Raw genomic sequence first — 27,164 nt, 5'->3', positions numbered from 1 at the left:
ATTGATTAATTATATTCAAAAACTGATTAAATGCAGGGCAGCGCGTAATTCTGAACGATTATTCGTGTGTGTGTGTGTGTGTGGGTTGCATTAAGCATGGATCAGCGCGCTGGCAGAGAGCGCTTATCCAAAAAGAGAGAGAGAGAGAGAGAAATAGAGAGAGAGTTGCAGATAATTAATTTGCTCACGCCATGGGCGCAGCTGATGCTTTAGTTTCAGTTATATTGTTTTGTCCAGTGTGAGTGTGTGGGTGAGTGCGCGTGAGCGGGAGAGCAAATTCAAACGTACGCTGCATTCAAGCTATTGGCGAAGATGCTTATGATCCCGTTGTCTATGGTGTGAGCGGGAGAGTTATCTTAGAAGTGTCTAGCTCTAAGCTGTTGCAATATTAGAGTGTATGCGGGCTTAGCGTAGGCGTGAGATAATTGCATCGATTTAGTCTGTGCGCGTCCGTCGTCTTAATCGGTCGTGTTCGTCGCGCCTGTTTGTTAAATAGTTGTTATCTACAATTAATTAACTACCGCTTATTAAATGTGTGCGTTCGTGTCGCGAGTGTGTTTTGTATACATTATATCAATCTTCCTATCGTTATGCGATCCTGATTGTTTCCTATCGCTGCAATATGAGTGCTTGATTTTGTGTGCAGAGCTTTTTTCACATAGGCAAAAAAGGGCGCGCAGTTGTGCTTTAGCCACAGCAGAGCTTTTGAGCGAACATGATAAGTAACGGAATGGAGAAAAAGCTGCGGCAGCAAAAGGTAAGTCAATTTTAACAGTTAAACTATTTTTATTTATGAGTATGAAGAAAATGCGATGATAGGTTATTTATTTTACAAAGTTATTTTTGAAGATTGTGCACCACTGTGCAGCAACAGCGTGAAGTGAGCTGCTTAATTCGTGCAAATAAAATGATTGTGCAACATATGTAACTGGTTCGCTTGTGGGTCTATTATTCCAAGTACAGTCACACACAGTAAGTCCTTGCATATGGGCGCGCACTTAGGGCCCAAAACAGCTGCTTGGGGTGGACCAAAACCCTAACCCAACGCCAAACCCAATTCCTCCCACGTCCTAAATATAGCTGCATTCTGTTGCACGCTTGCCGCAAACTTGCAATGCAATTAAATTGTAATTTCACATTATTTAAGTGTTTTGCTTTGCAACATTTTGGTTGGCGAAATTTGGCAAAGGGTAGATGGCAAAGAAGGGGGGAGGGGGGGGGGTCTGAAAATTCGTTTATTAAGTCAACAATTAGTGTAATGCAAATAAAACTGTTGCCATTTGTCATAATAATTTAAATACAATGAAGCTAACAAGTTAATTATTGTTTGGACAATGTTAAAAAAACTGTAATTCTCTCTTTTGGAAAATTGTGGAAAATTATTTACTTAGACTTTGTATGTGGCAGCCCACAAATTATGCTTCAGCACGTATTTCAAAGACAAAGTGTTTTTGTTTTGAGAGACTAATTGCAGTTTTATAGCTAATGTACAGTTTACAAGGGTATTCTTAGGGTATCACGGAATCTGTTATACCTTATATAGTTGAGCTCAGGCGAGCAACATGGTTTTATAAAGCTTTATCGTGCCTCTCTTCAGAAGAAAAACTTATTAATTCGATCTACATTAAATTACTTTATCACGAGAGAATCTCTCTCTCTCTCTCTCTCTCTCTCTCTCTCTCTCTCTCTTTTTCACTGTCTCCAATTGTCTCTTTTTCTCTTAAATGAGCGATTGTGATCAGTTTACGAGAAACAGCTCAAGACCAAATTATTTAAGGGCATCAAATTGTTGCCACATAGCAAAAGTATCCATTTGTACGGCTTGTAAATTGTTTTTGCAGGCAGTCTATAAAAAATAAAAACAGCTCAAATATTCAAATCAGTTTTTGGGAATTGCCAGAAAACTTCATGCAAGCCAAGTGGCGTGTCCTACACAAGCAATTACAGCAACAATGGGGCGTGCAAATAAAAATGCTTCAGCTTCGGTTGTGGCTTTTCAATTTTGGCCAGGACAACATGGCCAAGGCAGTATATGGCAGCATCCAAAAACGTGGCCATAAACGTGCAATTCGCATGCAAAGCACAAAAACTTTGGGCCAACAGTGGACAGACGCCAGTTGGAGGGGCGGAAGTGCCAAGCAGCATCCTGGCAGCAGCAACAGCAGCAACAAGGACATTGCTGCTGCTCTTGTTTTTGGCTGGCTGCTGTGCCTTTTGGCTAACGCAAAAATTTGCCTCACAATAAAAACAAAACAATGACAGCTCACAAAACAGTTTAAGTCTATTTTGGGCCGGAAGTGGCGCTTATTACGCAGGATGTGGTTAACCGGAAATGAAACGAAATAAGCCAAGTGCGACGCACTTCCACATCTTTTCTCTCAGTCCGTGTGTGTTTGTGCCTGTGCTTGTATTTGTGCCTGAGCTTAAGTGTGTGTGCCCAGAATTGAAGTGCATGGCAAACTAATTAAACATGCGCTTTAAGCTTATCGACTTTTGCATTCAATATCGCAATGCACTTTTGGCAGCCATTTAAATTCCTATTTACACTGTGCTACAAGTCTGCTGAATAAACATTTGCTAAGTAGCCTGTTTTACTCTAAACGAAAAGATTAACAATTAACTTAAGCAATGCTCTTTAAAAACAATCTCCTTTCAAATCATGTTGCACAGTGTAATTTTGCCATCTAATGCCTTTTGGGTGGTAAGCACAAACAAACGAAGTACGTTGAAATCAAATTACAAGATGCTTCTGCCATTTGCCACATGCACTCAAATAGCATCCACCGAAAGCCGAAGTCCCTGCCCCACTCTCGGCTGACCCAAATGCCATGCGTCTGCAATTTGTGTGTGTGTGTGTGTGAGTGTTGCATTGCAGGGCAGCTAATCATGCTAATAAACACCAAGTTGCAATTGGCCAACTGGCAGTTGGCAGCTGGCAGCCAGAAACTGGCAACTGGCAACTGGCGAGTGGCGAGTGGCAACTGCCACAAAAAGCATTCCATACTTACGGGCGACCATTCGCTGCCTTTTGCAGCAGCATTTTGCATTCAATGTGCGCTGCTGCTGCGGTTGTTGCTGTTCCGGCTGTGAGTTTTTGCTGCAAATCATGCAAAATTGCATTGATTATGCACTTGGCAGTCAATTGTGCCTTGGCCATTGCCATTACCAATTGGGCGCGATTTCGAGTGGCCCATTAAAAGTCGTGCATTCAAGCATTCGAATACCTACTGTATACCAAAAAGCTAAAATAAAATATTTGGCGGTTGCAAAACTAATAGGGTTTATTGTTACAGCTGTTGCTTGCAAATTTGCCGAGTGAGTGCTTCATTTAAAAACCGTCTTAAAAAAGAACTAGTGAATTATTCAAAATTTAGTAGAAATCATTGAGTATTTGTTAACCCTTAAAGGGAAGTGTGCATGTCTGCCTGCATTTATACGCTCGGTTTTTCTATCTGCATGCTCTCTTGAGCGTTTAATTTGGCAATTTATTTCTTGTTATGCATCCGTAACTTTTTTACCTGCAGCATGCACAGCACTTGTACACTGATATGTATATGTATACGATCAGAGCTTTTCACTTGATTAAAATCGATTCTCCTCTGTGCTACATCCTTAACAGTTTTTTTCCACACAGAGTGAATTGTTTCGAGCTCTCTTGCTCTCTACTAATCTCTACTAATCATGTGATTCGTAAACTTTTGATTCGGTAAATTACTCATTTTGCTCTCTTTCTTTCTCACTCTCTCTCCTTAAATGCCTTTCTCAGTGCGGGAAACCATGTAGTTAATCAATTCTCCTTTGTGTCGCATTCGTAAACCTTTAATCACAGAATTATTCATTTTGAAATCTGCCTCTTGCTCTCTTTATTTGTCTCTAGATTGATTGAGTAGTTACCCAATGCTCCTTTGTGTCGCATTCGTAAACGTTTTAACTTTTCATAGAAACCGCAAACAGTTACTTATTTTGTTGATGTCTTTTGAAAGCTTAACGCATCAAAGTCTGCAGCTAAAGTCATTCTTAACGTATTTTTCAACATCATGTTGCATGTCAGGGACAGAGATAAGCACGAAAGTTAGGCACGAATGCTCGTTGCATATCAGAGTAAAGGTAAATACAAAATTCAATTTGAAGCAATTGAAGTCGGAACCTGGGCTGCCCCTCTGCCCGACTGCCCGTCTGCTCGTCAGCCTTTTCGATTTTGTTGCCGGTCCATGGGCAATTCGCATAGCATACGTTCTTATCTGGCCCCCAGCTTGGCCGCAAACAAACTTCCTGTATCGATGCGACCACACGTACGGCTATTGCCACGCCCCCGCCCTATCAGGCTGCCCGGCGGGCCAATATCTAAGTGAAAACACAGATCAACAGCACGACAATCAGCAGAGGAAAAGGCAAAGGGAGCAACTTGGGGGAAGGCGGAAGCTCTAGTCCCAGTCGTGGCACCTGCTACGTAGGCAGCTTCAGACAAGGTAAAGACATGGCACAGCCCAGGGGCATGTCTAACGGCCCAGTTCTCGCTTTCCTCCCGCACACACACTCTCTCTCTCTATCTCTCTCTCTCTTTCTAGCTCTGCACTCTGCTAGATTGGCGGGCATGGTCACAACGCCCACAATGTGAATGCAAAGCGTCAGGCATATGCTGGGTACAAATTGTGTGAACTGTGTCCCCCGCCACGCCCACTTTGATTGGGGTTGGGCTAGTTCGCTCAATTTTTGCCAGTTGCATTTCTTGAATTGCATTTAGGCAACATTTATGCATTTTTAATGTGACAGCTGAAATGATGAGACGGCAACTGCAGCCTCTGGCCTGGATAGGGCCTGGATCTGGCCTGGCCTGGCCTGCCCTCTCGCCTGCCCTAACCTTTCACCTTCCTGGCCTACGGTGCTGACAGCTTGTGCATTAGAGATATGGCTTCATATACGATATATGGATGCAGATATGTGCATTTTCAGCTCATGCAATTTGCAGTGTTGTGAAATTTCTCAAAACTGTCGCCGTTTCTCTTTCGCTACCTCTATCGCCTGTTTGGTTCCCTCAAGTTGAGACAACTGTAAATCATTGGGATAATGTGTGGGGATTTTTGTGGGCTTAACATTTTATGCACATGGGTAATTTTTGATATGCAATTTTTGGATTTTCAGAACTCTGTCACATGCATTTTTAAGGTAATTTTTAAGAGAAAATGTTGAACAGTTGAAGACTTGACTTAAGCTTGAGAAAATGCTGTGATATAGTGCCTTACAAAACGGATTTATTCTGAGCGTCGGACTAACAAGCGAGAGGTCGATGGCTCAAAGTCGGTAGCAATATTTTTACTTTAAACGCTTTTAGTTAGATTCTTCTATTTTTTTATATTCAATATGATATATGATTAAAATAGACATAAATTCAATTGTATTCCCTTTTGTTTGTGCGTCCGACTATCAGTCGAGAGGTCGCTGGCTCAAATTCATTATACATTTTTAGCCGTAAACGGTTTTGGTTAGTTTTATCTTGTTTATTCTTTCAGAGCCTTTATTTAAAAAAGCTTGCTTGAATAAATATAAATTTAATTGTCTTCCTTTTTGTCTGCGCGTCGAACTTACACGTGAGAGGTCGCTGGCTCAAATTCAGTAGCAATTTTTACTTTCAAGTAAAATATATCTAAATTGGCTTCAAATAACCATATCAATGTTGGCTTATTTTCGTTGCAGCTACTCAAAATTGTCATTCACTTCACTTCTATAGAATTTCCGATATACTTTCAGCCAACAATTTCGGCCCTTCTCCGCCAGCAGCGCTGTTTGCTCAACCGCAATTGCTGGCATATGTAACCCCCTACCGTAATATGATTGATGCCTTCAAAAATGTTGATTGATGTTATGTTTGGGTTCACATGCTTTATATGAACTATATACACAATGCCATGTTCCATGCGCTGGCAGCTCATTTAAAAGTTTCGAATAGTATTAATAACGAATGTCAGAGTTTAGCTGAAAATATTTTTAAATTATTGCTCGTAATATATCCATGAACTTGCCAACTTTAAAATTGCTTCATCGCAAAAGTTTACATTGCACAAATGTTTTGTCAAGATAAAAGACCCAACAAAAGGTAAAAAAAAAAAAAAAGAAAATGAAAGGGAACGCGACATAAATTGTGTTTATTTTCGTAAGCTAAAAACTGTAGCATACTTTTATGCGCCGTTTTTAAGGTGACAGCGACACCTTTTGGCCACGCCTCCCCCAACCACTCACCCCCGCCACACGCACTTCTAACACATTTCATTAAAGCACAATGAACACATTCCAAGCGGACTGCGTGTGCTCCGCCTGTGCGTGTTGGGGCCTGTGTTTGGAGTGGGGGGTTACGGCAAGGCTGGGTCTTGAAAAATATTTGCAACACTTGAATATTTATCCGGGAGTGAGCGGGCGTGGGTGTGTGGGCGTATGCCCGAGCCATACCTTAGCCTGTGCGGCGATAAAAAACAATAAATAATATTTATGTGCGCTTTGACACACTTTTGGCTTTATAAACATATAGAGTGTCGGGGTAGATTTTACAGGGAATTTGAAACTTGGCACCAAGTATATTACACAGATTTTACAGCATAAAATACTTATTAGGCCGTGCTCTGTGCCAGCTAGAATTGTAAAATGTAGCATGTATTTAGCTACATTTTTGGTTGGTTTGCAGAGGGTATCTTCTAGTCGACATAAACATTGTCATTTGCTTTAACAGTTTATGTAACGCATCTAATCGCTGGCATTTGCGGCATGCGGCAACTTTTTTTACAAAATAACTGAATTGCCTTTGAAAAGCCTCGCTTTGTGTGTGTGTGTGTGTGTGTGTGTGTGTACATAGTTGGTTTTAAGTGTGGCGCATAATTAATGCAATATACACACGAAAACACACACACACATCATACTCACCTTTGCGCTCAACAATTTAAGCACCTGCGACACATAAAATGAAGTCATATAGGATGGCAGCTGTATCTGAATCCTTCTGCCTGATAAATGCGAGCAAATACACAGATACACACACACACACACACACACACACGTGCACGCATGCACACAGAATCTCTGACACTTGTTTATTTTAATAATGTTAACCTAATTAAGTGATTAATATGCAAAATGTGCGCAGAGATTAAAACGCCGCGCGGCATCCTGTTAAATTTTCCATAACGTTGGCTTTTTTTTAGCCCTTGCCACTGTCAGAGTTAAAGGGTTCACGAGCATTAACATAAAGTTCGTACAACTTTTGGGTTAATGTGCTTACATGATTTGACGCTAGTTATGGTTGGTCTATAAAACTGACAGGACAGACAGCAGGACATGGCAAGATCGGCTCGGCTATTGATGCTGATCAAGAATATAAATGCTTAATGGGATTAGATATGCTTCCTTTTTCCTGTTACATACATTTGCCCAAAGCCTTTGTAACATTTTTGCCCATTTTCAATGGGCTGAGAACTTTTTGTGTCCTGTTTTATTTTAGGGTAAAAATTTTTTGAAATTAATAAAATACAAAATATAATATCCACTGTCAATTTAAATGCTCTCTTTTAACGTGCTAAAAAACGAATCAAATTAATTAAGCTTAATAAATTGGTTTTCAGCCCGAAGCGTCTTAGTCACAACGATCTGTGACTTTGATTAATAGATATAACTAATCCATAGCTAAGCCCCATTGTATTACAGCTGTCACCTGCATAGTGCAACACATTTTTGCCCCTACAAATATTTTACATGCCTTACACTCCAACTGAGCTTAGCCGAAGGCCTCAAATGCCAAACGGGCAATTATTTGCGTTGTTAGGGCGTAAACGCCTGAAAGTAGGCAATAAAAAGGCGTTTCGTCTGCCTAAGCCTTTCACTACACTAAAAGCTACTCAACGTTTACGGTTCCGGTTCCGCTGCTTTTTTTCCTTCTACTTTTCCTACCGAGCAGCTAATTGATGAGCAGCAAATGGCGCGTGGCGCTAAAAAAAAAAAAGGAACGTGAAGAGAGAAATGCGAGCAGAGAATGCAAAAACCTTTTACCGTAGGCAACTGTCAAGCGAAATCTTTGAGCATTTCTCAAACGCTTCTGTGCACAATTAAAGATGCAGCAAAAGCGGCTAAAACGGCTGAAAAATTGGCCAAAAAATGGCAACCACTTGGCCAAAGAGCTGAGCGAGTCCTTGAGCGCATGGCTTTAGAAATTAGAATTAATATTTTTGCGCTGAGTTAACACAATTTCAAGTTGGCTGCGCGGGACAAAACTGAATACCAGAAGCGGTCAGCTATTGTTGTTGTTAGCACCTGTGTGCCTACCTTAGTGTGGGCGAGTGTCTGTTGGTGTGTGTGAGTGTGTGTGTGTGTGTACTGTTGCCAAGGGAAATGTAAGCTTTTGCACGTCTTGTGCTGAGCCAGCGCCGAGCAGCAGCAGCAGCAGCAGCAGCAGGAGGAGCAGCTGCAACGGTGGCAGCTGCAGCTGCGCTGATAATAAATTCATGATGAAGTGCAATTTATACACTTCATATGCGGCACAGACTCGGACCCCAGAGCCATGCTCCCGCTGCCCATCTCAGGCACTGCCCTTTCTACTGACCCAAACGCATCCTGGCGCCGTGTTCAGTCTTTCTGCTGAGCTCGGCATCGTTCACAAAGCCAGCCCGAAAACAACAACAACAACAACAACGAGTAAAATTTTCCAAGTTTTTCGCAGCGATGCATTAAGCCTTGAAATGTTTGCGGCTAAAACTAATTACAAATGCGACTCGTCACCCGCCACCCACTTGCCACAAAAGTGGTCAACAATATCTAGACTAAACGTTCTGAAAGAAAATTTCCTCCTTTCATTTCAAATTAATCTAATTTTTAGTGCATTTTCCTTTATGTCGTAATGCGAAATGCTGATTTTGCATTCTGCATTCTCGCATTCTCGCAATTCTCTAATTCTGAATTCAGCGTTTCGCTATGGTATGCAAATTAGCCAACTCGTTTGCCAGCCAATTTGTGTGCCACGCCCACATCCATCTGAATATTCTTCATCATGCAAATCATTTCCCCTTCGGCCTTGTTGGCATATTCAATGGCCAGCCAGGTGGTTCGTAATGGACTTGCAATAGGCCCGACTCTCGCATATATTACGATTGGGCGCACACACATTATTATTGGACTAGTCGGAAACATGGCTTTGCCAAATTAAAGCCGAAAACTCAATTTCGATGCTGCTAACTCGTCTCCCTGGAAATTATTGTGCAATTTTAAGAGCGATAATTAATAATGCTATCAGGCGTTGTTGGTATTTGTCTGAAGTGTAATTATAATAAAATATATTAGATAATGTTCAAACACTTAACAATTTATTTTCGCTACAATTAGCTTATTCAATTATATGTGCTCTTATTTATTTATTAATTGCTGCAATGAAATGTTAAGCTTTATTTTAATGCTAACATTTCATGCCCTGTATACCATTAAAGATGATTGAGAAGGGTATACTAGTTGTATGTGTAAGTATGTAACATGCAGATATGTCCATCTCTTTGTCCTTGTGAACCTCTGAAGCTATGTAAAAGCTAGAGACTTTAAATAGTAATATGTGTTCTCGTTTAAATAGACTCTATCTATCATTTGTCATCAAAATTTCTTTCAAATTTCGTGGTATCGATAAATGTAGAGACTTAAAAGTTGATCGCAGATCTAGTCTATTTATTGCATTCGATATCTCCTCCCATTTACTTGATACATCATTTCAACAAATATCAAGAAATTTTCCTTTGCCTTATGCAGAATATGCAGATAGACTCTTACACTTACTATCGCAATCTCATGCAATTTTCGTGGTATCGATAAATATCGATACTTGACAAATTTAAATATATTATATTCTTTGCTATACGCACAAATAGTCTACGAATTGCTTACTATATCTTATGCAGTTTTATATATATTCTACTTTACTATACGCAGAGCAAGTATATTATTTATTATAAATATTTGAAGATAGGGTTCTAGTATTGTATATAAAGATGAAGAAAGTTTTAGAGAAGTTATTATTTCTCCTAGTCGCGCACTCCCAACTGCATCAATATGATATTAAGCATGTAAAATTAAACAAATAATATTTATGTTCAAGTGTTTGGGGTTTTTTTTTTATACATTTTTGACTATAGTTATTTATGCTTATTGATTTTTAATAGCTTAATGGAAAGTTTTATTTATTTTTATTTGCACACTTTCAATTTATTTCAGTGGCATTTAATTACAAAAATTGATTCCTTTGTTGCTTTATTAATATTTAAATTGCAAGTGAATGTTAATAAAGTGTTTACTTAATAATAAGAATAGTTCTACTTATGAACGTTTCAAATTGAAATTCCATTTGCCAAACACTTTCTCGAGCTGTCCCCAAAGCTGTCACAATTTAGTTGACCGCACAATTTGACTTGTCAAATTGTTTTGTAATATATGCAAAAATATCTGCAACAATCAATTACTTAAATACACATGTGAATGTGAAATTGCCAGAGCTGTGCTTGCATTATTTACAAAGGAAACGCCAAAGGGCCTTCTGTTTAGTATGAACCATTTAATATTTAACTAATAAGCTGCGAAACAATTTGATTGTTCGGCCCGCATTTTGTGTGCCTAATTAGACGCCCAAATTATGTGCATGATATTAAATATTTGTTTAAATATGCAGGCTATTGCCGAGGTTAAAATGATGATAGAAATTCATTAGCAGGCTTATTGTGTAAAGAATTTATAATTTACCAATTTGTATTCAAACTAATTATATCGGCGTTTATTAAACCTTTTGTCCTGACTAAAAGAACAAGGCAGCTGCAATATATGCAGAAGTTTCCTTTTGAGTCGAAATTTAGCAGTAAGAGGGGGTTTTTGGAATATTCCATCTCCAGTTCTGGGAAAAGGGCGAATTAAAAATGACGACATCAGCCTTGAAAAAAGCTAACTTTTGAGTTCAAAGTAAGCACAGGGGGCTGTCAAAAAATGAAGCTAAAAAGCCAGCGTGGCTTTATTTTCTAAGCATCGAACAAGCAAGCGAGAAGTCGCCGGTTAAAATCCAGCAGAAATTGAAAACTTATATGTATTTCTTGAGTTGAAAAGAAAATTTCCAGGGAAAAATCAATAATTTATAATAATATAAAAACAACAAAGAAATTGAAAATTCATGAATGTTAACAAACTATAATTAAAATGTTTCGCCTGTGTTGTCAAGCAAAATGCTGTTAGATATACTTATTGGTATTTCCCCAATATCTGATCTATATATAAGTATATGACGAAGGCGGCTTCAAAGTTTGATAAATAGATAACCTAGAACCACCGATTGAAAAATCAGTCAATGTATTTAAGGCTTTAATTATAAATGAAGCAAATGAAATTGGTAATTGCGCAGGCACTTAATAAATAACTAGAGACAATTCTTATCATAATACCAAATTAGTGGGCTTAAGAGTAAAAGTGCGCAATCATTCGGGGCACACGTTAAGGCGACACCTGAAGACCATGTCCATGATGAGCATGACGATTGCCTGTAAAGGGCAGCGACACCAGCATGCTGAACAGCTTTCTTCTAAGAAGAGACAAAGAAACGAGCGAAGACAGAGAGAGAGAGAGATAGAGTGAGTGAGAAAGGAAAGAGAAGACACATATGTGATAAGCTGATTAAGAGTTCTTTTTTTCTTTTTATTAACTCGCTTACAAGATGGACCCGGAGCGTTTGGTGCGGCACTTGCCCAGCGCATCGCGGTACTGATGGGCACGACAACGTGTTGGCGTCTCGGCGGGCGCGGCACGTTGCACTTTGACCTTGAAAATTGGCGAATCGTGACCTTGAGCGGGCGTATACTCGATATTCGCAGGCAAGGGGCCAGCATCTGTTGTTGTTGTTGTGATGGGCTCATCCTTGGAGCGCGCATGCAACCATTTGGGCAACAGCGTTGATGAGCCGCCAATGGGCGTGTCCATAATAATTAAATTGTTTGACTTGGGCCGCAAACGCTGTGTGGCAGCAATGTCTGCCAAGAGCTGAGCGCTGTACGCGCTCATGTTGCTGCTGGGCGTTGGTATGCCACCAATTGCTGCTGTGCTCACAGGCACCACAGTTGTTGGTGTTGTTGTTGTTGTAGTTTCAGCTGTTGTTTTTGTTGTCGCTGTGCTGGCATCCGTGGTAAACTTGATGGGTTTTATGGTCAGCGCACTATCATCATAGTAATAGTCCTCGTCCTCCGCAATATACGATTCCTAATGAAATGCAAAAAAAAAATAAAGAAGTTATTTTTAGTCTCGTCAACTCGTTAGCTGCACACACACACACACACACACACGCATTTTGATACTCTTGCAGAGGGTATTATGATTTTGTCTTTTAATATTTAGATCGTTGTACTTGTAACAAGAGCCAATTGCCAGAGCAATGATTGAATGATGATAGATTTCGTATATAAGAACGCCTTTAGTTTTTTCCAAATAACTTGACCGATGCTGACATAAATTTGTTTTCACGTGTTTTTCATATAGAGCCCCAATTTGATCAGGATCTGACTACTATTATTATTGCTCTTAGCAAGAACAAAACTTTTCGGTTTTTCAAGCTACGAGCAATTGCGGGCTTCACAAATCTTTTCACATATCTGCAAAACCATAAGCCACACCTCTAGAAGAGTATTTCATATGCGGTTTGCCGAAAACGATCGCTCTTTCTTGTCCAACTTGTCTTGGTCACATTCCTTTCCACACTTACATCGGCCAGCTCATTTTGATCCACTTCTATGATGGCCACATCCTTGATGCTGACGTGTATATTGTATTTGCCCGTCTGCCGTTGATCGTACAGCGCACGAGCGCCTTCACTGTCCTCCGGCATCGTAGCTGCCGCCTGCTCCACGGGCTGCATTTGGACTTGCAAGAAGCTGAACATCAATATCAGCATCAACGACAGCTGCAACATTCTGACTTGAGATTGAGACGATTTGAGTGAAACCAGTTCTTAAGTTCGCAAATACCAACTCTCTGGCACTTTCAGCTTTCAAGAACTGTTGGCTTGAACGATGCGCGAGCAACTGAGCTGGTCAGTGGCTTGGAGGGCTCTACTTAAAGGTTCTGGCTCGATGGCACCTACTTAGGCCAAGGTGTGAGATTATTTTATGCTTACTTTAGGCGCTGCAAGAACCACTGAAGATGTCAGCTGCTGACGGACTTGAACAAGTTCTGCACACACATCTTTATCAAGCATACAAAATGTATAAATAAAGTTGGGCAGGCATTTCATTAATTTAATGTGAGCAGGGTTAAAATACATAAAAGACGAGCTGATGAAGAAAGTACAAAATCTTTATGAAGTTTCCTTTTGAGTCTAAAGTACTAAGTTGGAGTTTTGGAAAATTCGAACTTCATGTGTGTACAATAACAGCCAAAGAGACCCGCACAGCTTAGCTGCCTCTGCGTTGAACTAGCTAGTGAGAAATTGCCAGTTCCAATTCAATCATTTGACTTTTATATTAAATACAGCTATAATTGCTTCCAAAGAATCAAAATAGTAAGTTAATTAATAAGATTAAAGAGAAAAAAATTTTATAATATTAATATCTTATAATTTTTTATCACCTCCAACACTCAACCAAAAAGTTCAGTTTAACTTCAAAGCAAGTTCTTTACACTCGCTTCTAATTTGAAATGTTCTATTCAGTTATCATTTGGTTACAGCCTGATAATATCTTAGCTAACCGTTTAGAGCCCCTGTTTGGGTAATGCTCCAACTGTCACAATATTTACATGCACTATGCAAATGCAAACACTCGAATGCCATCTTTGAGGTGCTCGAGGAACGCTGAGGGCTGGCCGCACGCAATGTGTGCCCATGTAATTCGAGTGTTGAGTAGTGGTCAGCATGAAATGTACCCAGACCAACTAATAATGTCCAACCACATATAATCATAAGCGCAAACAGATGACAACAAGCACAAATAGTTCTGACACTTCAGTTTAAGAGCTGAGATTGGCGTGAGAATTTATTAAACATGAGAAAATGAGCAAACAGAGCAGTTCGCTACAAGAATAAAACTTAAGGAAATTAAAAATGAAAAAAGAAAATGTAGTATTGAAAGCAATTGCAATGTTAAAGAAATAAGCTGCAACATAGACTGTTAATATGAAATATGTATAAGACAATAAAGTATAATTACTGGAAGAAATTACCCGGTGCTGCGCGGGGCACATAAAAAAAAATATACAACTTAGTCTGTTGAAGTGTAATAAGTATAGGAAAAGTATAGTCTTTTACTAAAAGACATTACCCGGCTAGCATATTTAAGGAAAATTTCTTTTTAAACACATATATTTGTTAGGTTTTTTTTTGTTCAAAATTTTATATAATTGCGCTCATATTTAACTTTCATTTTGATTTCGTTTAAACGCTTAATTTAACCTTTCGCTAAAATTAAAACACTTTCAATGTTTGCTGTCAGAGCCCATTTACAATTTCTGTTCGATTTTGTTTATTATTTTTTTTTTTACTTTTTGAATGTAATTTTTCGTTAAAAATGTCTGTAATTGGAATTGATGAATTGTGCTGGCCGTTGCATTTATTTGCTTAATTGAGGAGTCGATTGCTTTTTGTATTGATGCATGAATTTCGCAACACTTTTCTTCTACTATAGCCTGCCATTTTTTTGGCGCAGTGCAAGGTGCGAGATGTGAGCTGCGAACGGTAGGCGCCATAAAATTCATTTTTCATCTTAAATACATTCGAGTTAAATGATTTTTTATAGAAGTGTGCATTTATATATGTGTGCATATGTGTTTGTGTGTCAGCCTTTTGCATATATGTATGTGTATTCATTAATTTGTGTTTGTAATTTCCGCAATTGCAAATGGCCGACGGCAGCTGCAATTGCAACTGCAACTGTAATTGTGTGTGTGTGTGTGTGCGTGTGCGCTGCTTAATTGCAACTGTTGCATGCGTGTGTGGCATGTGTGACAGTGGGTCTGCGCGTGTGTATGTTTGCGTGTGTGCGTCCCCCGTACGCAGTGCACTAATTAAATTAATTGCTTAATTTTAACTTAATTTGCCACATGTGGCAAGTTGTGCTCGTTTTGTTGGCCCATTGCTCACGTGCATTTGCTTTTGCCAGCCAATTGCTGCACGTACTCTTTGGATAACCATAAAATTTGGTTTGTTGCCATAACAACTGCTCGTATGCGTGTGTGCGTGTGTGCGTGTGGTTGTTTGTGTGTGTGCACAAATTGAGGCTTTTTGTATGACAAAACTTCAATTTCTACCTGGTCAACTTTTAAATTTTGCGATGCATGAAAAACATTTACGCCCTGTTGCTGCTGGTGGAAGCTGCAAGCTGCAACTTTTTCAACATTTTCCCTTATAATATATAAGAATATTAATATAAATATAATACAAAGTAATAACGTAACAACCAAGCATTGAATCTGTAAGCTTTAAATCAGATAATGGTCTAGCAAAAGGAAGTCTTGAAAGAGCACACATTCTCGATCTCCAGCATAGAGAAATCAAATAAGTTCAACTTCAACGTACAATATAGGTATACAATTTATTTATAATAAACAATTAAATATTTAGCCAGGTGAAAGATTGGGGGGAACTTAAATGTTCTTATTTCCTGCATATTTTAAAAACATTTCAAACTTGATGTCTTTAAGTCCTAATATCATGCTGGGAATAAACCCAAAATGTATTGCTTTGCTTTGCTCTCGATACGCATATAGATGCTATACTCCAATGATTAAAACCAAATTGAATAATAATAAACTGTAATAGAGAAACGCAATTACTTATTAAATGGAATGGAGATTAACGGACAGATTTTGCTAGATCAACTCGTTTATTTATGCTGAGCGTGATTATATAAACAACTTAGCTCAGATATGTGCATGTTGTCTGTTTTACTTCTTTACACATGTTTATGAAATCCTCTTAACAAATTTTAATGGCAACTTTCTTGAGGAACCTAAGAATGCAAATCGCATTTGCTTGGCGCTGCAATTGTTATCTCTTCTTGTTAATCTAGTGTCCGAAAAGCGAAATATTCGTAATGCCTCAAAAGAGACAAAGTTGCCGCTAGGTGCCAGTTGTCTGATTATGCAAATTGACAGCAGCTGCAGCTGCTGTGACAGTTGTGGTTGTTGTTGTTGTTGCTGCTGCTGCTGCTGCTGCTGCTGCTGTTGTCTTGGCTAGCTTCTATTTTCTTTCATTTTTTTTTTTTGGCAACTTGCAACACTAATTACCTACATTAGGCAACCTGCACAGCACTGCAACTCAATTAGCAAACTGTAAGCGGCACTCTTTGCAAACTGTGCAACATTGTCGTTGTTGTTGTTGTTGTTGGTGCTGTTTTTGTTTGTTGCATTATTCACGCTATCCTTTGACCTTTTGGCCATAGCCATTGCAGCAGGCAGCTGACGGCAGCAGCTACGTAAATTACACAGCGCTTAAATGCGCTGTTTTGTCAAATTAAACCAAAGCTAAATAAGCCAGCTGGCCAGCCAGAATGAAGACTGGATTGTCGCACGGAGATTGCGAGGGGTTGCTGGCTGGCAGGAAGTTGCAGTTGAGCAGCCTGGCGACAACGGAAGCTGGGCCCAAAAACAACCAACACGCAACAAGAGCAACAACAAAGCAAAGGCAAACTTTTGCCAAGCGGAATTGTAGCAGACACCCAACAACTACAACAACTACAACAAGAACAACAACAATTGCGGGTGGGTTTTGGTGGCAACTATAGCGAAAGTGTTGCGGAAGTGCTGCTAAAAGGGCGGCTTTCGGGTTGGGCTTAGGTAGCTGGCGTTATAACGGATGCCGGACGCCATCTTGCAGTTGTGCACAAACATGGCCGCCACTTGGTAGACCATTTTGATTACGGTTCTTTTTTCTCTCTATTTAAATGTTTGCATCATTACTATTGTTATTATTTATATGTGATAACATTTTCATTATGGATTGCAGCCTTTTTTTAACTTTTGCGGCGTTATTATTATTATTATTTATATGTGAAACCTTTTTTACTAGCGTCTATTCTCTGTCTATTATTGTTACTTTTATTTAAATATGCAAATTATATTGAGTACGGGGTTTTTTTCTCCCTCTTTAAACGTTTTCATGACTTTTATTATTATTATTAATATTATTATGATTATTATTATTATTATTATTATTATTATTATTATTATTCTTATTATTATTATTATTCTTATTATTTTCATTCTTATAATTCTTATTATTTTTATTATTATTATTATTATTATGATTATTATCCTTATTATTATTATTATTATTTATATTATTATCATTATTATTATTATTATTATTATTATTATTATTATTATTATTATTATTATTATTATTACTATTATTCTTATTATTTTTATTCTTATAATTCTTATTATTTTTATTATTATTATCATATTCAATGGTATGTCCTCCAGGGTATTCGATCTTCGACATCTAGCAGATACCTTGTTAAATTTGCATCTAAATGTTTCTTATCCTTTTTGCATGCCTGGAGGCGTTTATGCGTCCCAGCAACAGCAAAAACTACTCCAATCGCATTTCCATAGCCATTTACAAGCGATATACCCTCCCCTCTACTCTTTGGCCCACCGTCACGCTGTTCTTATGCAAACAGAGAGAGTCCAGCATAATAATTACGCTTCGCTATCAGCACCGACATTCAGCATGAAAAATTGCCTGGCAGCGCCACCTGTTGGGCTACTGCTGGCTAGTACCTCCTGCGTCCTACTAACTAACTGCAGTTGGTTCTGATTCCCAACAACAACAATAACTATGCAAAGCCATAAAACGCAAGTGTCACACGGATTATTCATGAATGGAGCATGCAAATACAGCAAACAAGCTGCAGGCGGAACCCACATGAATTCCTCTGTAAAGGTATAAGTTTTTGTGTGCCTAGTGTTGGAAAACGTGAAGAAATTTAAAGATGTTTTCTATCACAGAAGAAAGATTAAAATTTCCTTAAGTTATTTTTTTAGCAAATCAAGGCAAAGAGAGAATGGTTTATACTTAATAATAAAATCAATTTTGAGCATAAGATACGATATATTTTACTTATGTTCGATATTTAGAATGCCAAACGTTCCTCGCATGGCTTAATTTGATATTAACTACAATTTAGGACACGCTTATACGGTACCACTTAGCCCTCATATAATACGAGTATTGTGTCGATAAACTAAAACCTCTTCAAAAGATAATACAGATTATAATCGTAGATCTTGAAAGTGACTGCAGCTACTTGGCATCGCCAGCGCTTTTATTCTTAATCACCGTTTTTCTGGCCTTTTCGATCTTTTCGTGTCTGTGCCAGTCCTCGACATAATCCTTATTTACCCTGGCAATGCTGGCCAGATAGGCCACATAGTCGACATCGCTGTCGAGTGCCAGTATTTCACCGTACAGTGAGCTCATCTTCAAGCTGTAGCGGGCCAATGCATCCGGCACCTCGTATTCATTTATTTCCGTCTCATCATAGAACTTTACCAGTACCTTGTGGCCCTTGGTAAAGCGTTCGCTGGCACCCGGCGCTTTTAGCTGACGCTGTAGCTCCAGCATATCCTCCTTCACCTGACGCAGTGCATCCATTTTGATTTGCACCTGTTCCTTGAGCAGTTTCGTTATGTCGTGGCATTGTTGCTCCTGACCCAAAATAAATTCCGATAGTTTCTCGAAGCTGCCATTGATATTCTTCGATTCATCCATAAATTTGCGTATGTCCGTGATGCGCTTCACATCGGGCAAGGCCAAATGATTATTATTACCGGTTAGGGTAATCAATTCTGGTACTTCCAGACTGGCGGTACCCATGCTTCGAAATCGTTTAAATATATTAGTTTCTTTGTTTGTTTCAATAGTTTCAAATAGTTTAATATATTGTTTTATGACTTTTGACTGAAGATTGAGTTTGTTTTTCTATATCTGGCTGCTTCACTTCATACTGAAAGCCTGCTTGACCGTTAAGTTTGTTTGAAAAAAAAAATCTATACCTTTTTTTAAAGATGGTTTATATAATAAATTAATAGTCATATTATAATATGCATATGCTTAAGTATTTAATAGTTCACTTTTGTAATATAAACAAGAAAGTAAGAATATTAGACACGCCGAAGATTTACTTATGGGATTGATGTATTGCTCCGGTTCCAATATGTGTACTGCCAAAAAAAGGCTATATCGACTCGTCTGCTGATGCTGATCTACACTTTTCATGACAACATTAGAATACCCTCTACAAGGGTATCAAATATTATTTTTTCATTGTCACGATTTACGGTTAGCCCAAAAGTATGCAATACATTTCTCAATAATATATAAAAATATCTAACTATTCACGAACGATTTCATTTAATATAACCCGTTTTTATGAAATAATAATTTAATAAACCATTTTAAGCATTGCTGTGGACACAAACCTGAAAACTGAGATGCTTTATAGTCAGTTGTAGTTATATATATATATATATATTTTCCGATACCCTTGTATGGGGAACTATCCTTTTTTTAGTAAATTTGTAACATTTTGCAAAGGACTTGCTTGATGCGCAAAATTCAATATTACAATGAGCTAATACCTTATGGTCCATATCCAACTATATATCTAAGTAAAGCTTTGTACGTAATTCTTGATGCAGCTTTAACTAAAATAATTTGATATAAAAAATGTATACCTTTATTCAAATCAATTACTTGCACCTTTAGCTAAACATGCCTTTTAATCTGTTAATAAGAATCAACTAATACATTTCATAATTAACAAAACATTATATCCTAGTTATTAAAATTTGACATTTGACAGTATCTTTGCAGTCTGAGTTTTATAAGCACTTAACTCAAATGTCTATTTATTTTAAATTAAATTAAATGCTTTAGAGAGAATTAAAGCTTCGTTCATTTACGCTTGAACATTTCTATTAGTTGCTTTTTGTGCCTGTCGCCAAATTAAATTAAATACTAAAACCAATAAGCAAATATTCATTTTGTATTCAGCCGCTTGATTGTTTTACTACAAAAAAAAAGCTATCTATGTCAGTTATTATCGATTGAATTTCAATTTTTGTGCTTATCTGTTCTTTGAATATATATATGTATATACATATATACATATATATGTAGGAGTTGGAAACAGAACTAGGAGTGGTCGAACTTACAATCAGTTAAATTAAACAGGCGAGTATAATGTTGGCATTATACTCATTTGGTAATATAAAATCACTTATCATATGCAACCCTGCTATGGATATTTAATCAACGATAGATTTATCGATAAAAATACAAGAAGGAGAAGTTCAGTTGTAAGCTAGAAGAGTCAATGAAAAGATGTGTTCGCTGTTGCTCGTTGTCTTTGAAATACATGTCGGAAAATGTACAATAATCATAAGTTTACGCTTGTTCACCAATTTCTCTAAATAAAATAATATGAACACAAAGAACTCAAGTGCTTGTGAAGGCCATCGAATGGTCATCCCTACAAATTTGGTGTCAGAAGTGGGATAGACAGAAATTGTGAAATTCGTAAATTGATTAACGAGTACAAACGTATGCAAGACTATTAATCGGAGCATAAAACGAAGCGGGTGCATGAAAATTCATTAAAATTCGTATGCCCTGGAAAAAATGGAAAAAGTCAAGAATCGTCTAGGATTAATGGCGACAGCGGCGAAGTATGCCTAGAGAGCTCTAGTAAGAGCGAGACAAACAGTCGTGTATTGCGTGACAGTGGTCGATAAGCGCAAGCGAGAAGGCGATGTTTTAAATTCTGCGTAGCAAAGGCTGGATAGCGCAAAATTTTCACTTCGTGATGAAATAAGAAGTTGCAGATCAAAGAGGCGAAGAGCGAAGAGCGCGGAATCTTTCAATAAAAGAGCGTGTGACTGGAACGTGCTTCAACACGACAACGATGATCACAGGGTGTAACAAGTTACAGATCAACAACAGAGTATGTTATTTCGTCATTATATGAAAATAATTAACTAGTTGTTGAGTAAAGAGTGTTAAATCAGTAAAAAATTTTCAAAGAATCAAATTATAACAAAGAAGAAATTAAGTGTAAGCAAACACAAAGTGAAAGTATAAGTTAAGACAGACGAATATAATAATTTAATAATTTCTAAAGTTGCTGAAAAAAAAAACTAAAATTTGATTCATAAGAGTTTAATTACTTATACCATTAAGTTAAGTACATTGAATTGTTTATTTGTAAGATTCAATTTTAAGCATTGTGAAAAGCGAGCAACGACGATAACAAAATGAACAGAGACGAAATTTTGGCGTTAAGAGTTAACGAATTAAAAGAAAAGTTATCGGCACTTAGTTTGGTAACAACAGGTAGAAAGCAAACTTTGCAAGACCGACTTTTAGAATATTATGGGTTGCAGGTTGACGATAATGAATCTGAGTATGACGATGCTGGGTCGGCTCATACCCGTCAAAGCTCACCAATGCAGATAGTCCGAACAACGTTTACATTACGCGACATTGAAGATTCACTCTCGCAATTCAATGGGTCAAATCAACCAGCTGTTGAAAAATGGATTCATGAATTTGAAGATAACGCTTTGGCAGTGCAGTGGAACGACCTTCAGAAATTTATTTACTCAAAGCAATTACTAAAAGGTGCAGCAAAATTATTCGTGCGCAGTCAGCATGGAATTTCAGATTGGATATCTTTAAAGCAAGCGCTATTGGAAGAATTTGGGACGGTAGTTTCATCAATAGACGTCCACCGCATGTTGCGGAATAGGCGTAAGCGTCAAGGTGAAGATTATATAGAATATCTGTATAGCCTTATGGAAATTGGCGGACCTCTTAACCTGGATGACTCAAGCCTGATAGAATATTTTATTGAGGGAATACCTGACTCGAGGAGTAACAAAAGTAATCTGTATCAGGCCAAGACTCTGCAGCAACTAAAAGAACAAATCAAGGTATATGAGAAAATCCGTAGTAGTCGCCCTCAAGCGTCTAATACGGGTAGGATGCATAACGATACCGAAGAAAAGAAACCTGACTTGAATAAAGAACGAATTAAGAAATGTTTCAAATGCGGCGATCCATCACATCTAGCCAGAGAATGTAGACAGCCAATAAAATGTTACAAGTGTGCTCAACCAGGGCATAAGGCAGCTAACTGTTCAGGATCGCGTGCAGTGGAGAAGAAAGAAGGCCAAAATGCGAACACGATGATAAACAAGGCCAACAGTAGTGGAAAATGCATTTTTAAGGAGTTGTCTTGTAAGAACATATGCTTCTCTGCATTAATCGATACAGGCTGTGACCTCTGTCTGATACGCGATGATATCCTTAAAGAGCTAGGAAAAGTTGAACTGAATAATGAAAAACAGTGTCTTGTTGGTATCTGTAATAGTGAGCTAAATACACTGGGAAGCTTTGTCACTCAAGTCGAAGTTGATGGTATCTTACTGGATATAACCTTTCATGTTACGAGCAGAGACGACATCCAATACTCAGCTGTAATAGGAAACAGCGTATTGAAGCAAGCGGACTTAATAGTATCGGAAAATTTCGTAGAATTTCGACCCAAAGTGAAGGACAATGCAAACGAGAGAGTAATTGACAAGACATCAACAATAACAGAAGATACTGTCGAAAATAAGAAGCCAGACATAGAGCTTTTACAAGAATTCAAAGATGTATGTCTTTTTGCAGAAAATCAGGAGGCTGAGATCGATCTACATCACTTAGAAAAACCTGTTGCAGACGCAGTTCAAGCAATAATTAAAAACTATTCACCTGAAATGAAGAAGAAATGTCCAATTGAAATGAAAATTTTGTTAAATGATGAGCGTCCAGTTTTCGAACGCCCAAGGCGCATATCACATGCGGACAAGTCTATTGTCGATTCGCAAATCAAAACTTGGCTAGAAGAAAAGATCATACAGCCAAGTACATCGGAGTATGCATCTCCTGTTGTCCTCGTTCCGAAAAAAGATGGTACCAAAAGATTGTGCTGTGACTACAGGCGTTTAAACGAAAAGATCGCGAGGGACAATTTTCCAATGCCCTTAATAGACGATGTGATTGAGAGATTGCAGGGCCAAAGTGTGTTTACTACACTTGATCTCGCAAACGGATTTTTTCATGTTCCAATTGAGCCAAATTCGAGAAAATTTACATCATTTGTAACAAGTGCAGGGCAATATGAATTCCTGTTCGTCCCTTTTGGAATATCGAACTCCCCAGCTGTATTTTCCAGATTCATTCATGCAATTCTTGTAGATCTGGTACAGGATGGTACAGTCGTAACTTATATGGATGATCTTATAATTCCCTCCAAGGATATAGATGAAGGTATCCAAAAGTTAAAGCGCGTACTGGACAGAGCAGCAGAGTTTAACTTGCGTATTAAGTGGAGCAAGTGCCAGTTTCTCATGAAGGAAGTTGACTTTTTAGGGTACGTTATACAGGGAGGCACAATAAGACCATCTGCAAGAAAAACCCAGGCAGTTCAAAATTTTCCTATACCGCATGACCGAAAGAGTTTGCAGCGTTTTCTCGGATTAACATCGTACTTTAGGCGCTTTGTAGAAGACTATGCGCTGATAGCCAAACCGCTCTCCGATTTGTTACGGAAAGACGTGCAATTTAAAGTTGATGAAGAACAACTAGTCGCATTCAGGCAATTAAAATCAGCATTAGTTAGTACTCCAGTATTGCGATTATATAATCCGAAAGCCAAGACTGAAGTGCATACGGACGCCTCAATGAATGGTTATGGTGGTGTACTCTTGCAAAAAGACTCGGACGATCAATTGTTGCATCCAATTCAATATTTAAGTCGGAAAACAAAACCCTCAGAAGAGAAGTATCATTCTTATGAGCTTGAGGTGCTGGCTATAGTCGAGGCCTTGAAAAAGTGGCGCGTTTACTTACTTGGCATAAAATTTAAGATTGTGACCGACTGTAACGCTTTCGCTTTGACCATGAAAAAACGTGGAGATATTCCATTGAGAGTCTCGCGTTGGGCACTCTTCCTTCAAGATTTTGACTACAGTATTGAGCATCGAAATGGCAGCAAAATGAGGCATGTTGATGCTTTAAGCCGCGTATCCTGTCTTATGCTTGAAGACTCACTGCAGCACAGATTGCAGCAAGCACAAGCGAGAGATGATTGGGTCCGAGCGGTGCTAACTGTTTTGGATTGTAGCACATACGAAGATTTTTATGTTAGGCATGGTATTTTATACAAGGATCCCATCAAGGAACTTATAGTAGTACCATCGCTGATGGAAGACGAAATCATAAGAATTGCACACAAGCAAGGGCATTTCTCAGCAAAACGAACTCAAGAAGCAATCGAGAAGACATTCTATATTCCGCAGCTATCGTCAAAAGTGCCAAAAATTGTAAAAAGTTGCGTAGAATGCATAATATCTGAGAGCAAATCAGGCAAGAAAGAAGGGTTTTTGGCACCAATTGACAAAGAAGACAAGCCCTTAGGCACGTACCATGTGGATCATGTCGGTCCAATAGAACAGACAAGTAAAAACTATAACTATATTCTAGTGATAGTCGATGCGTTTTCAAAATTTGTTTGGCTCTATCCAACAAAAAATACCACCGCAGAAGGAGTTGTAGATCGACTAAGACGGCAGGCAGCAGTGTTTGGAAATCCTAAGCGCATAATATCAGATAGGGGTGCAGCTTTCGTTTCAAACCTGTTCAAGGAGTACTGTGAAACAGAAGGTATACAGCATCTTACGATAGCTACAGGAGTTCCAAGAGGAAACGGCCAGGTAGAACGTATACACAAAATCGTAATACCAATGTTGTCTAAACTATGTCGTGAAAATCCTTGTAGCTGGTATAAGCATATTGATATCGTTCAACAAACAATCAACAGTACGCCGCCAAGAAGCACTAAAGTTTCACCGTTTAGATTGTTGACTGGTGTGGAGATGAAACTTAAAAGAATATCGGACTTGCAAGAACTATTAGAAGAAGCTGCTATAGAGGAGCTAAGTAACGAAAGAGAAGAAGTTCGTAAAGAAGCGCGGCAAAATATAGCAAAAATACAGCAGGAAAACCGAAAATCTTTTAATAAACATCGCAAAAAAGAGTCCAATTATAAAATAAACGAACTTGTAGCCATTAAGAGAACACAGTATGGTACTGGTTTAAAATTGAAACCTAAATTCTTTGGTCCATATAAAATAGTAAAGATTCAAAACCATGGTAGATATGACGTAGAAAAGGTAGGCGACCACGAAGGTCCAGGGAAAACTACAACTGTAGCAGAATACATGAAAAAATGGGAGCCAAATGCTAATTTAACAGAAGAGTCGTCATTCGGGTCGAATGAAGAGTCAGGATGGCCGAGTGTAGGAGTTGGAAACAGAACTAGGAGTGGTCGAACTTACAATCAGTTAAATTAAACAGGCGAGTATAATGTTGGCATTATACTCATTTGGTAATATAAAATCACTTATCATATGCAACCCTGCTATGGATATTTAATCAACGATAGATTTATCGATAAAAATACAAGAAGGAGAAGTTCAGTTGTAAGCTAGAAGAGTCAATGAAAAGATGTGTTCGCTGTTGCTCGTTGTCTTTGAAATACATGTCGGAAAATGTACAATAATCATAAGTTTACGCTTGTTCACCAATTTCTCTAAATAAAATAATATGAACACAAAGAACTCAAGTGCTTGTGAAGGCCATCGAATGGTCATCCCTACATATATATATATATATATATATATATATATTTGCTGGCACTTTGACAGAGTTTTATTTTTGGTATGCACTAAAAGTCAATTTATGCAGTTGATTTAATTTGATTTTGGCCACTAAATCAGAGAATTGAATACTCTTAGCCATGTGGCTTGCGGCTAACTGCGTATTTGAATGCTCTACTAACTTGTGTATTTGTTGATGAAATGTGTGCGTATCGCATGATTAAATTATTAGATAGTTAATCATTAAGTTACTTATTTAACGGCAACGATAAACTTATCAAAAATTTGTAGACTCTTACAATCTTGTTTTTTCTAACTGAATAAGTTACTCTTTCCCAACGCATAGTCCAAAACATTTGAGCGTCGAACTAATAAGCGCAAAGTCGCTGGCTCAAATCGACTCAGTCTGAAACGTCTGAGTATTAAACATAAAAGCGAGAAGTCGCTTGCTCAAATCAACACAGTCATAAAGTTGTGAGCATCAAACTAATAAGAAAGAAGTAACTGGCTCAAATCAAACAAAAATGTGTTATAGAAAATTTAAAAAAATGAAAGCGAATATGACTGCATAAATGTAAGTTGTTATGCCTTATAGTGTAGGGTATTTCCATGTATGGAAAAGTGAGTAATCGTACGTGTGGAAATGAAGCTGGCTGGCACTGATTGCTGCATAAATGATTGAAAATGTGTGGGCGGCTGGCGGCTAAAGGGGCGTAACAGGATTGGCTGTCTGCTGCTTCGATTGGCGGATCGAATGTATTCTTGCCACTAAAAGCTGCTGATGCTGATGCTGCTACTGCACAGCTGCTATCAGCATGCCGCATTCTTGCATGCAACAAAAGGTTCACATACGGCAAACTGACATCACAGGAAGCTGGAAGAACGATTTCGCATTATATGAAAATTGATGGAAAATGCCAAAATACTTAAATCTAATTTCTGTGGCAGAGTGTGAGAGAGGCAGAGAGACTGAAGAGTGGGGGGAGCCTGGTGTAGGGCCTGTGGCCAGACCGGCTGCCAGTCGATTTTTAGCCAACAATTTAAATATGCAGTCGAGTGCGGCGCTGACACTTATTTTTAGCAGACACAATAGAGAAGACAAAGCGAATGCACAATAAATCACCAAAAAGCGCAGCGAGAGTGTCAACTGTAAGAAAAAAAAAAAGGGAGACGAAAAAGCTAAATAGAAGAAAAATCAAGAAAAATGCGTAAAAGTGAAAGAGGCAGCAGACAGCAAACTGCAGAAGAATCGTTCGTCAGCGTCAGCGAAAGCAAAAACCAAATCATTTAATTGAATTATACGCGATAAAATTGCAATTTATTTTGAGAGCGGGGCCCAAGTAGCAGCCAGTCCCAGTCGGTGGCAGCAATGTTGTCGTTGTCCTTTCCACAACGGCGACAGCAACAGCCGCAATCAGCAG

At 38.4% G+C, this 27,164-nt stretch overlaps 3 protein-coding genes across 3 annotated transcripts in view; 1 reads left to right on the top strand and 2 right to left on the bottom strand.

Annotated features, from left to right (window-relative positions):
• The first annotated feature begins 610 nt into the window (after window positions 1-610).
• Window positions 611-27,164, top strand: part of sm (heterogeneous nuclear ribonucleoprotein L) — a 198,271-nt gene continuing 171,717 nt past the window's right edge. The window contains exon 1 of the mRNA XM_070210330.1: window positions 611-757. The gene's annotated coding sequence lies outside the window, so the exon portion shown is untranslated. The remainder of the gene's footprint in view (window positions 758-27,164) is intronic.
• On the bottom strand, window positions 11,335-13,083 carry LOC6626136 (uncharacterized). Its single transcript, XM_032437264.2, has 3 exons — window positions 12,746-13,083; window positions 11,705-12,246; window positions 11,335-11,575 (listed from the first exon to the last, which is right to left on the bottom strand). Exons 1-3 carry the CDS (start codon window positions 12,950-12,952, stop codon window positions 11,488-11,490), a joined length of 837 nt encoding a protein of 278 aa, XP_032293155.2. The 5' UTR covers window positions 12,953-13,083; the 3' UTR covers window positions 11,335-11,487.
• On the bottom strand, window positions 18,080-18,948 carry LOC6626137 (uncharacterized). The gene has a single exon (XM_002049095.4). It carries the CDS (start codon window positions 18,851-18,853, stop codon window positions 18,281-18,283), a length of 573 nt encoding a protein of 190 aa, XP_002049131.1. The 5' UTR covers window positions 18,854-18,948; the 3' UTR covers window positions 18,080-18,280.

Source organism: Drosophila virilis, chromosome 5, assembly GCF_030788295.1.
Source record: "Drosophila virilis strain 15010-1051.87 chromosome 5, Dvir_AGI_RSII-ME, whole genome shotgun sequence".
Taxonomy (NCBI): Eukaryota; Metazoa; Arthropoda; class Insecta; order Diptera; family Drosophilidae; genus Drosophila; species Drosophila virilis.
The sequence above is the reverse complement of the archived record's forward strand: the minus strand, read 5'-3'. Positions and strand labels throughout refer to the sequence as shown.